Below are 12,564 nucleotides of genomic sequence, written 5' to 3' on the forward strand. Positions count from 1 at the left end.
GAAAAATAACTTGATTGTGTTTGGGATTCCTGAGCCAGAAAGCGAGACCAGCGACGACGTTCGATCCGCGGTGCTTAAAGACCTTTTTCGTGCCCGCCTCGGTTTAAAAATAGAGACAGTAGAGCAAATTCATAGGCTAGGGAAAAAACGTGAAAAACACAACCGACCTATAATAATTAACTTTCGGGACTACAGCGAAAAAAATACGGGTATTTCAGAACTGAAAGAAATTAAAAGGTACCAAAATCTCTGTTCAAAACGATTACTCGCAGGCGACGTTAAGTAGACGTAAAATGCTCTGGGAAAGAACGAGCACAGAACGAAACAACAGTTCCCGAGTTAAACTTTTCGACGACAAAATTCAAATCGATAACGACTTTTTCGTATGGGATGACAACACCGCCAGCAGATCAAAGCTGAGAGATAAGGTACAAAGTCCGAATCAATGACAATCGCGGGAGACAAAAACAAAACCGCTCATACTTATCAATATGAACGCTAGAAGTCCCGTCAATAAAGTTAGCGAATTAGAACACATACTAATGCTATATACTCCGCATATTGTCGTTGCCACAAAAACGTGGCTCAACGCAGGCATAAAAGACGAGGAAATACTACCACCTGCTTACGAGATGGTACGAAAAGACCGCCCAACGCGGGGGGGGGGGGGGGGGGGGGGGGGGCGGTGTTGCTGTAATTCTTAAAAAATCAATCGTGTGCCTTGTGATGGATGATCTTCCAGATACCGAAAGTGTATGGTGCAAAATTACTTTCTGTGACAAAAAGTATGTAATAGGAGCGGTTTACAGACCTCCTGATTCCCCACTGTCCACGATGGAAATAATTTACGATTTCACAATTGCTAACTTCATTAACGAAGATAACTTTATTCTTGCGGGTGATTTCAATCTGCCCAAAATAGGTTGGAGCAACCTTGAGGTAGGCGACGTAGACGTCAAATCATCTGAATCGCTTCTTGGTATGATGTTTAACCTGAACCTAACGCAAGTCGTAAATTAGGCTACCCGAGCGGAAAAAACTGCAAGCTCCGTACTGGACTTAATATTTGTCGGTACAAATTTGAGTGACAGTGTTGTGTCTCTGCACGAGTGTATTTCAGACCATAAATTAGTCCTGACGACTTGCAATGTTGTATCATCAGTGGCGGCCTCTAAGCGTCCGGTAGTTTATCTGCATGACTTTAACAACGCCGACGACGTCGATATCTTGGATTATCTAGAATCATCGTTATCTAGATTCGATGACGCGAAGGACGTCGATAATTGTTGTGCCGTTTTAAAGACATTATCAACCACTGCTTAGAACGATTTGTTCCTAAAAGGAAAAAACGTATTTATAGGCAACGTTCGTGTATTACGAGGGGCATTATTCAGTTACAGCGTTGAATAAAAAGAAGGCGAAAGCAAAAATGTACAAACCAAGGTGACGCTTCCCGTCTTTCAGATGAATCGAAATGCAAATTAAATCAGTCTAAAAAGCATTATTTTACTTCCGTTTTACCACAGTTTCGGAGGACGGCACCACAGAAATTCTGGCCATATCTTTCACCTTCAAAGGGGAAAATAGAGTATATTACGAAAAATGGTAAAAACATTTTAGACCCGAACACTATAGCCAGACGGTTCAACGAATATCTTGGTTCTGTATTTGTTCAATCGAATATCGCCGTGGATTTGAGCACTGGAGGTACCGACTCGCTTCGATCTATGCCGGACATCACTATCACCGAACAAGGAGTATTTTCACTATTACTAAATATTGATTCCAAAAAGTCACCTGTACCAGACAATATCCCTATTGAATTTTTAAAACGATATGCAGAGTGGATTTCTAAATACTTGACAATTATATTTCGGGTCTCTTTAGAACAGCATAGCGTTCCCAGGGATTGGTTGTGTGCCAGGGTTGTTCCAGTTCACAAATCGGGAGATAAGTATAAAGTAACAAACTACAGACCTATTTCATTAACATGCACTTCCTGTAAGCTTTTTGCGCACACAATTTCCAGAAGTCTTTTCGACTATTTTGAAAGTTCAAAAGTTTTTTTATAAAAACCAACATGGATTTCGACGAGGGTTGTCCCCAGTAACGCAGTTGCTTGAGACGCTTCTTGATTTTTCGTGCTCGTCAAACCAAAGAGGGCAAATAGACGCGATTTGTCTGAACTTATCAAAACCATTCGATTGGGTATCTCATGAAGGACTTATAAGAAAACTAACTAGTTACAAAGTTAATGATCACGTCACTCAGTGGATTAGCGCTTACCTTAGAAATAGGAGACAGTTTGAAGTTATTGATGGTGTTGCGTCATCTGTCTGTAGGGTGCCGTTGGGAGTCCCCCAAGGGTAAGTTCTGGGACAAGTCTTATTTTTAGGGCTGGGCGTCGATTAAAAGTTTTAACCCGATTAATCGCCACCCTTTAATCGATTAAGTAATCGATTAATCGGTCTCGTTAATTTCCATGCATACTATTTTTAAAAAGTCAGAAATTATTATTCGTTTTCTGTTTTTGCCTTTGCTGAACATGAGGTAAAGGGCCTAATACACAAGTTTTATTATGAATCAACCTTGATGTGTAGTTAAGAACAGTTCGAAGGCACTGACACATTATTACTTCAGCTGCATGAGGTAAAAGGTTCGGTGATATTATCCGGCAAGAGCGACCTCCTTTGATTGTTCACACTATAGTCTCTCTCCGTTGCGCTAAACGGACACTCAAACGCTATTGAAGTGGCCGGGAGACGTGTAACCTTCAGCACCTTGTCAGGAGTTAGAAATCTTCCCCCTACAGTTTACTTTAGGCTAAATTCTGACCTAAAGTCTGTTTGCCCTTCATAGAGGTGTTCTCGTCCACGTCTGCGTGGTGAAAGCGTTTACTTTTTACTTTATTTTGGTTCGTTAAAATATTACCGATTAACCGGCTAAAAAAATTAATCGCGATTAAAGCATTAATCGATTAATTGGTAGGCTAATCGATCAAATGCCCAGCCCTAGTTATTTTTATGCTACGTCAACGATTTGGCGGAAACAGTAAGCTCCAATATTACACTTAGGTTATTCGCAGACGACCGCCTGCTCTACATTAAAGTTCGTAGCCCTGTATACCAAGAAAACTTAAACTTGTCGCTCGCCTCGGTAGATAATTGGTGTCAAAAATGGGGAATGAAGCTGAACCCGGAAAAGACCGTATTTCTCAGAATAACAAGCAAAAAAAAAAAACATTCTTGCTTACAGTTATAAAATAGATGTGTCTTTAACAGTAGCTGATCATTTCAAGTACTTAGGGGTAACGATAGCCTCAGATTTAAGATGAAAACTGCACGTAGATAGTTTGTATCGTAAGGCTATTAAAAAGTTGTGGTTCTTGAAGCGCAATCTAAGGCTTGCTCCGTTTAATCTAAAATTATCCGCATACACAACCCTGGTAAGACCAACTCTGGAATACGCCTGTGCTGTGTGGGATCCGTATAGGAAGAACCAAATTGATAACTTACAAAAAATACAAAGATTGGCAGCCCGCTTTATCTGTTCGAGGTATGGTCGAACTGACTCGGTGACTTCAATGCTCAAAGAACTAAGCCTCCCTTTATTGTGAAGTCGCGGAGAAATCGCCAGACTTAAACTTTTTCTTAAGCTCTCTCGAAACGAGCTGAACATCGACACCTCCCGCTACTTGCTACCACGCTTGACTCGGCCATTGCGGGGTGTGCATAACAAGGCCTTTGAAATACAACGGGTAAACAATGACATTTTTAAGTATTCGTTTTTTGTTAGAACTGTTAAGCAATGGAACGATCCACCAGAAGATACTGTAAATATAGAAAGTATTGTTGCCTTTGAGGAAACGCTGGAGAAGCGAAGCTGTTTGGTGCTCTGAGTGTGTCTTTCAGTTATATTTCAAACATTTTCAGAAAGTGTGTCAAATATTGTGTGCTTGTATCTGCGTGGTTGTACTGTATGCTTTCTTGTACATTGTGAAATGTATTGATATGCCATTTCTTTCCACTCCTGCAACCGCCCTGAAAAATGGGTGAGCAGTATTAATAAATAAATAAATAAATAAAGCTCTCTGATTGGTCACATCAGTACTTAACGTCGGCTCCGCGAAGACGTAAGGTGAAACAAAGTATAGGCTATGTTTCTGCGAGCGTGGCGGTTCACAACGTAATGGGGTCAGAATCCTGCTCGGCCCGTATTCTTATTTTATTAATTATTCAATCTTCTTAGAAATCCCAGCCCATTCTCGGCTGTCGTGAAGCGTACTTGCGCAGAGCATTTCTGAACGTGCCGCATGTATGAAATAGCGATAGCGCACAGCTTCGTGTCAGTTAGTCGGCCGTTGCCGACGCAAGATGTGTGGCAACTTTCTATGCACCGGTTCCCATTATTAAAAGTTTGTTTTCTGTTTATAATCCATCTGCTCTATTTGTGGGTGTCAATATTGCTTCATGCGGAAAGTGGATATAAATGAACAGGTATAAACGTATGTGCATTAAATGCATAATCTGGCAATAAAATGTACGACTAATAATAGTGCGCGTCTCATTCCCTGTACTCACTTTGAATACAGTTACCTCTGAGGGTACCTGAGTATATCGCACTCCAAGACAACTGTAAAAACTATAGATATACGTGCGATGACTTCTGCGAAATTGTTTAGAAGTTTCGATATCCTTCCTTTGATCACGGGATCGCCATAACATGGTAAGCGAGAATGATAAAGTTATCAGTATTCTGAAACCGCCAGAAACTCATTATCTCATACTTTTGTTATCTCTGGAGTTTTTTGACTCGACAAACAATCCAGTTGGGCAAAAATTTGCACACAGCGTAAAAGATAAAGGTGAATTCGCCACGTGGGGACAGGTAAGTGAACTAGAAGCGCCTGTCGCAAAGTTGATGGCTATGGAAAATACGATTGTATAAGCGTAGTTACAATGTGCGTTAATAGGGTTTCTAGTTAAGTACGGGGCCATTTTTAATGTTTAGTTTATTTACCAGAAATCATGTTAAGGTATATATTTATCGTTATTATGTATATTTACTAATGTGAAACAAAAAAAGTGAAAGCCGTTTACAACTTCCTGTAACGCCGAATTGGAGCGCAGCTCTTGAGGAGGAGGAGTGGAGGGTATATTCCTCCTCCTCCCTCGTGATCATGCCTGCTAGTCCTCCTCCCCTCCTGCTCCCCCTCCCTCTCCTTTACCACCTCCTCGTCCTTAAGCTCCTCCCCTCCCCTCGCCTCCGCCTCCTCGTCTCTCCTCCCCCCGTCCTCCACCTTCGTACTGCTTTCCTCCTTGCCGCTCAAGCCGGAAAGGGTCGCGTAAGAGCTGTGCTCTGAAATATAGAGTCAGGACAAATAATTTGGAGGGTTGAAATTTTATTGATTGGGGAAAAACCGTGGTGTATATTGGAAACTGCGTTGCATATCCGGCCAAGGTTTACGCTAATAACGTACAAAGCCAACGTACGCAATTGTTATACCAATGTACCTTAAAGTTTGCTCCGCGAGTTTCCAATTTACGTCCTGGATGAAAACCCCATTATTAATTTAACTAAACCGCCATGATCAGCCGCCGTGGCATGATGTTCAGCAGCCTCTCCAGTGTAGCAGCCAACCAGGACATGAAAAAAAAAAAGCATGTAGTTAAGCAGTGGGCAAATCTTCCCAGGGTTTATGCTTGACATCCACGCTTAGACAGTTGGAAGTTAAAATGCTGCCTACCTTTTTTTGTCTGCTGTGCGTAAGCAGCAAAACTTTTCAGTTCTAAGCTTACACGGGTTTCAAGGTGACGTGATCACCAGACTAAAAGTGTGATGGACACTGGAAGATGGGCACTCGGCCGAGTATAATATAAAAAAGAAAACACTTATAATAAGTGAAACAAGCGTAAAAAAAGACGCTTTAGAGAAGCTACAGGCAGGCACACCATCTTAAACTTGATAAGGGACTTACCCCAAACATGGTGTTGTGATTTGTTTAGATCTGACGCAAGATGAACTTCAATACTTGATGATGAAACAGGGTCATGAAAGTCGTCACATGCTTGGAACACACCTATAATAAATGTAGGGAAGCCGGTCTGAACTGTGTTAATGACGTTTACAATGTTTTCGTCGAACGTCTTAACAATGCTGTCGGCCATGTTAAATTCGAATGAAAAATATTCAAGCTCTAGATACTTAGAGTGTGTAGTTCCAGTAGCAAAGGAAGGAAGAGGCCCCGAGCTATGACATTCCCTAAGTTCCAAATGTGCTCCAAGCAAGGGGGGGGGGGGGGGGGGCGGGGGCGAGAGGGAACGGAGGGGAGGGTATGCCCCTCCTCCTCATCCGTACTCTCTCGTCGTCCCCTTCTCCTCCTCCTGTGCTCCTCCTGCTCTTTTGAGGTATCTCAATTTTGCGATATACCGCACTGAACTATGTAATATATTGTGGTATTTTTGCTCACCGCTTGTACGGAGAAAGGGAATATACTTGTCAGATCTGGAAGCTCCAATGTGATTTACGATTGATGAGACCACTTGCTTGCACAACACGTATCTGGCATCTCCTCTCCTCCTCCTCCTCAACCTCACCGTCCTCCTCCTCCTCTTCGTCTTGTACGACTTGCACGCTCCAACTGATAACGAAGCTGGTAGATGCTCCTCCGAGTGGCCCGCCTAACACCTCTCAAGGTACGCAAGACCGTCGGAGGGAACAATTTCCCAGCTTTCGTTCTTCTCCTCCTCCTTTCTTCCTAGCGTGCAGTGCATATCGTCGCCAAAGTTCGGCGTCCAAAATCCCCACAATATATACAAATATAGAGCAAGCTCCTCCTATACTGGTGCTTTAAATAGCACTCTTATCCCAGTCCTTGATTGTTATGAAGGAAGCCTTGTGATCTGAGAAGTGGCAGGATATGTGTTCCAAGTGATGGACCAAAGGCTGATTTTGAAAGACGAGGTCTATGCACGTGTTTCGAGAGGTCGTCACAGCGGTGTGAGCTGTTACGAGGGAGAGAAATGGGAGGTTTTCCTGCATAAGTGGTATGAAGTTCTTATCCTTCTTTAAGTCTGCATTAAAGTCCCCCACTACTAACATGGGTGTGGACCCACGTGTGCTTAACGCAAGTCGCAGAAAATGCACGATATCTTTGGTGAGTGCTGTAGGCGAGATATACAGAGCCACCACTACCAAGCCGTTGTCGAACTTGGCGCCACAAAGTTCTCCAACTTCGTCTGACGTTCCAAATATCTCGATGGGTACGGCAGACAGACCCTTACGCACGTAGATGGCCACCCCTGCCGCTCTGTTGTGCTCTCTACTGACGCCGCAGCAGTACTGGTAGTCCATGATTTCTACCGCCTGTTTTGGATCCATCCACGTTTCCGAGAGGAAAAGTACAGATGCATGGCGTAGGACGGGGTCGTGGTGCACGTCCTTGGAATGCGCCGGCAGAGAGCGAACATTAAGTGCGGCGACCGAGAACAAGTGCGGTTGCTTAATCATTGCGTAGCACTTAGCAGTGACAGTTTGGAGTTTGTGTGACTGCAGTCGACGAAACTCATCAAGTAGTACCCTGTCGGGATTGGGCTTGCCGTGGTAGAACGTAAAGTCATTGTCCACATTGGTGAGGTAGAGCCCGTTGATGTCTGTAGCACGACTCAGTGCCACGTATACCAATTTCTGTGGATGACTTTTGGCATACGAGTACACCACGTTTTCATACGTGCCTCCCTGTGATTTGTGAATGGTGATAGCACTTGTTTGCACAACGGGTAGCTGGCATCTCCTCAGGGATATCCTTGACTTCTTATCAATGACGCAAGTGACTGTGCGTCTTTCGATAGGTGTCCAATTTTGCTGAATATTTCTGTCGAGTGCCCGTAACTGTCGGGATTTTGCGGCCGCCACGGTTCCAATCGCAATTTTGGAACCAAGCTCACCGAAATGCAGCCAGATGCGTTCCGGCTCTCGGAGCGTATCGTATTGTATGTACTGCAGTATTCCAACAGAGCCATTGACCAGACCATCGGAAACATCGACATTGAGTGTGAGCATATATGGTTTTCCAATGCATAGCATTATATTAGCTGGCAGGTTTCCGAGTTCGGCCTTGGGCAGCGTTTCGGCCTTGCGCATTGCCTCTGTCTTCTCCTGCATAGACCTGAATCCAACGATTGTGTCCCCTGCCGGACATGCCACACAATTATCTTCGGTTGCAATGGCCGCGTTCGTATTGTAGTAGTCCGATTCCTTGTTGGAGTAGTACAAGCGGATGCCACCGGGACAACACGTTTCTGCTTGTTGTTGCGTGACGAACCGACTCTGGATCAATGCGATTTCTTCGGAATCCAATTCTGCACCGTCTCCAATTTTGGTAAGTATGGTGGAAAACCTGAGATCGCTTTGCCTTACGACCTTCGTGAGGACAAAGTATGACAAATGGTGCCATGCGATTTCCGTGTTAAACACACTGTTCGTCTTGACGCGCTTGAAAACCTCGGCGGCACGAACGGGGGGAAGCTGGCGCAGGTCTCCGCAGAGGATGATGTCTAACCCGCCGAAAGGCTCTAGATATTTGCAAGTGATGATGCGGAGTCGCGAGTCCACTTTCTGAAGGATGTCGGCGGACATCATGCTAACCTCATCGATAATCACGCACCTGACGTTCCTGAACGCATAGCGGAACGTGTTCAACTCGTTGTCCCGGAGTCCGCCATCCCTATTGATGGTAAGTCTGAACGCTGCATGTACAGTTATTCCACCAAGCGCGACCGCCGCTTTTCCAGTTGTAGCACAGGCAACATAGGCGTTTACATTATCTGAACCAGCAGGGTTGCAATATCTGTTGTAGACGTCCATGATGAGACGCAGTACAAATGTCTTCCCACATCCAGCCACTCCCGTGAAGAAGATTTGTAGTGGCGGAGAGTCCGGTATAGTGAGTCTATGCACGACTTCTCGGACGATCTCGTACTGCTCCTCATTCGTCTTGCGCATTGTGTCCAGGTATTGATCTCTGCTCATGACGTCTTGGCGCGTGCACACGGCGGGGCACTGCTTAAACGGGGCATTGGATTGGACCATACCGATGTCTAGGAGATCGGAGTCGTCGTCTTCCATGGCCATCGGGTGCAGTGTCACATCTGGGAGCTCAGAAGTGGCACAATGTTCCCCGTCATTTGACTGGAGCATGGAATTACAAACGGCACGAATTTGCTCAATGTCTACGTCACTGTGGTACCGTGCCTTGTTCTCTAGAATGACGTCGATGTTTTGCTCATACAGACGCTCGAAACAGTTTTGGTCTAAGATGTCAACTTCTTTGCGGAATGGATAGAAAAGCAGGACATGTTCTCGCTTGAAGTTGACTGAATCGTCTACGGAGTAACCGCGGTAGCGAAGTATCCGTCGCTGATTCCTCTTTTTGTAGGTATATATGTTGTACTCGGTAGCGAACTCTGCTAGAGTAACAGGTTCCAATTCGGGAATGCGGTCTTCGTAGCGCTCGATCATCGTCCGTTTCCATACATCAGTGCTTGATTCTACTAAGCCTTCCTGCGCCATCTGAGCGTTAGACTTCCGAATGCGCGTCCTTTCCTCGGGCCATGCAGAGTTCACGAAGACAACTTTGCGACTCGCCTCCGACATATCCTGGTTGAGCAAACACCATGCGGCCTCCTGTGCGGACAGTTCAATGGCATTCAACATTTTCACACCTAGATGTCTCAGTGCCTGAGAATAGGCCATATCCCCCTTCTCCTTGACAATTTCTTGCACTGCTCGATTGAGGTTCGACATACCTCGGTTGGCCTTGTTTACATATTCCACCACGTAGGCAGCACACGCGTACGTGTCGAGGACGATCTGAAGATCCATGTTAGAATCGAGAATTGATGCAACCCATGGGTTAAAGTAATTCACCCACTTTTGCTGCACAGTACGGGGTAGCATGATGGTGGCACGAGGAGTGCCTGCTCGGAGAACAGAAATGTACTCCGCCTTGTCCGCGACACCGTGATGTTCCCAAAACTGCTCTATGGAGTCATAATTTGTCGTTTCCAGGGCCTGATGCATGGCCTCGTACTTGTTTAGGAGGTTCTCGATTTTCTTCTTCTGCGCTTCATTGTCCACAGTGGGGAAAGGCACTACGACCATACATTCATCGATGGGCATAAAAGGCGCGTTAAAGCGGCATCTGGTGGTGTTGTGCTTGTAGCAGGTATGCGTGTGTTGGTGCACCTGAGTCCGCTCCCGCTTCAAGCATCCGTTGTCGATGGAAAGCAGAACGTTGGCTATTTCAAGAGTCTGGGGCATGAGCATCGAGAGCTCCTCGTTGGGCGCGTTATGAAGCCAAAGGAGAATGTGCGCGTGTGCCGACCCGCGGTGCTGAAATTCGATCCGCTTAAAGTAGTCGACGACTATGTACGGCCTAAAAGGCGATACACGGGTGTTGCGGAGAATGTTGAGAATGACACGCACCAATCGGTCGAAATATATGGCACAGACCACGGGATCGTCATTTACTAGCTGTGCTCGATAAATGCTGTTCATTTGCTCCAGTGGTACTTCGATCTCGCCGGGCTTCAACCGAAGGCGTTGAAGCAACTGCAAAAGGTCGGGCCAGTGCATTTCCGAGGCAGAAAGAGTGAGGAACGCGGTCGGCTTACCCAACTGCCTTATCATAGCAAAGAGGTCTCTCTTGCGTTTTGTCCAGTACTGCACGGTGTTGGGAATACCATGCATGAAAGCCATGTCGTGCTCGACCGCTTGCTGCACAAAATCCTTGCCGAGCAACTGTTGCTTCGTTAGTGTTTCCAGTGCCTTTATGTTACGGAAGGCCACACACATGTCACCGGCTACTCGGTGCCTAAACACTTTCATGGCCATGTACAGTACGTGCTGCGGGGTGGCCCCTCGACGGTCTGATCTGCGGATCTCACTCATGGCGTGTGTGAAGACTGTCGGTTTTGCGCTGGCATCTACTCGGCGCGGCTCACCGAGATAGATATGTGGGAACGAAAGCTCCTCTGAGTGTTCGTCATAAAGTATGCTCACGGGCCTTTTTCCCTCACCTGGCGCAATCGCTAGAAACTTGTCTTCGTCCCATACGAGAGTGTGCTGAGCCAGAGTCATGGCTGTAGCCACTTGGATCGGATCGTTGAGGTCTGAGCATTGCGGGAGCAACTCGATCTCGTCGTGTTCGTCCACTTCTACGATATCGCCCAAACGGGCAAAATCGCACTTTATATTATAATGCTTGTACAGCGTGCTATCACACAGCAGCTTAAGCCACGGCAGCAGATCACATTTTTTTACTGCCCCTGCCAGGTAGGTCGTCTTCGCAAGCATGCGCCGCTTCAAATGTACATTGAGGGCTCGGTCTTGTTCGATGGCACGAGGCAACATTGTCACCATGTCGTCCACATCAACACAGACGTTCACTACTGGTCCCTTAATGCCGTGTTGACCTGCACCGTGCATCAGCCGTCGCAGTTGCATGAAAGGAATTCGTGGAGATATGAGTCTCTCACTCACCGCGTTCAATTGTGGGAGGTGGGCTGGCTTCGGGGGATATACATAACCGTTACTTGAGGAAAGATGAGGAATATGACCCTTGTGCACTGATTGTATGCAGGTCGAGCACAGTTTGAATTGGGTTAGGTCCGAGTTTGGAAATGATTGCTCTAGGGTCTCGTGACATCTGTCCGGTAGCGGTTGCAAGTCGTTTTGGAACCAGAGCCGGTCACAGACTGAACATACGCTCCCAAACGGGTTGTCTCTAAACAGCCGTTGGAAAATTTTTGTTGCACCGTCAGGCTTAGCGATCCTTGCCTTTTGCTTGGCTTCCGCTTCGGCGGCGCTCACTCCTGGCTGCTCTCGGCGGCGGCGATGAGCCTCTGCCTCGGCGTCGCGCACTTCCGGGTCCTCTCGATAGCGGCTTCTGGCTTCCGCTTCGGCGGCGCTCACTCCTGGCTGCTCTCGGCGGCGGCGATGAGCCTCAGCCTCGGCGTCGCGCACTTCCGGGTCCTCTCGACGGCGGCGCTTAGATTCAGCTTCAGCAGCGCTTACTTCTGGGTGCTCTCGGCGACGGCGATGAGCTTCTGCTTCGGCGTCGCGCACTTCCGGGTCCTCTCGATAGCGGCTTCTGGCTTCCGCTTCGCCGGCGCTCACTCCTGGCTGCTCTCGACGGCGGCGATGAGCTTCTGCTTCGGCGTCGCGCACTTCCGGGTCCTCTCGATAGCGGCTTCTGGCTTCCGCTTCGGCGGCGCTCACTCCTGGCTGCTCTCGACGGCGGCGATGAGCTTCTGCTTCGGCGTCGCGCACTTCCGGGTCCTCTCGATAGCGGCTTCTGGCTTCCGCTTCGGCGGCGCTCACTCCTGGCTGCTCTCGACGGCGGCGATGAGCTTCTGCTTCGGCGTCGCGCACTTCAGGGTCCTCTCGACGGCGGCGCTTAGATTGAGCTTCAGCAGCGCTCACTTCTGGCTGCTCTCGGCGGCGGCGATGAGCCTCTGCCTCGGCGTCGCGCACTTCCGGGTCTTGTCGACGGCGCCGTTTAGC

The 12,564-nt window shown here is 47.1% G+C and overlaps 1 protein-coding gene and 1 pseudogene across 1 annotated transcript; one reads left to right on the forward strand and one right to left on the reverse strand.

Annotated features, from left to right (window-relative positions):
- The first annotated feature begins 602 nt into the window (after nucleotides 1–602).
- Nucleotides 603–1,088, forward strand: LOC121837982 (annotated as a pseudogene).
- Nucleotides 1,089–6,989: 5,901 nt separating this feature from the next.
- Nucleotides 6,990–12,081, reverse strand: LOC121837984 (the record flags this gene model as incomplete). The annotated part of the gene is made up of 3 exons (XM_042293933.1): nucleotides 6,990–7,004; nucleotides 7,288–7,652; nucleotides 7,947–12,081. Coding segments are annotated over 3 exons (4,515 nt in total), but the record flags the coding sequence as incomplete, so codon positions are not given.
- Nucleotides 12,082–12,564: the final 483 nt, after the last annotated feature.

This window comes from Ixodes scapularis, unplaced genomic scaffold, assembly GCF_016920785.2.
Source record: "Ixodes scapularis isolate PalLabHiFi unplaced genomic scaffold, ASM1692078v2 PGA_scaffold0__279_contigs__length_252992795, whole genome shotgun sequence".
NCBI lineage: Eukaryota > Metazoa > Arthropoda > Arachnida > Ixodida > Ixodidae > Ixodes > Ixodes scapularis.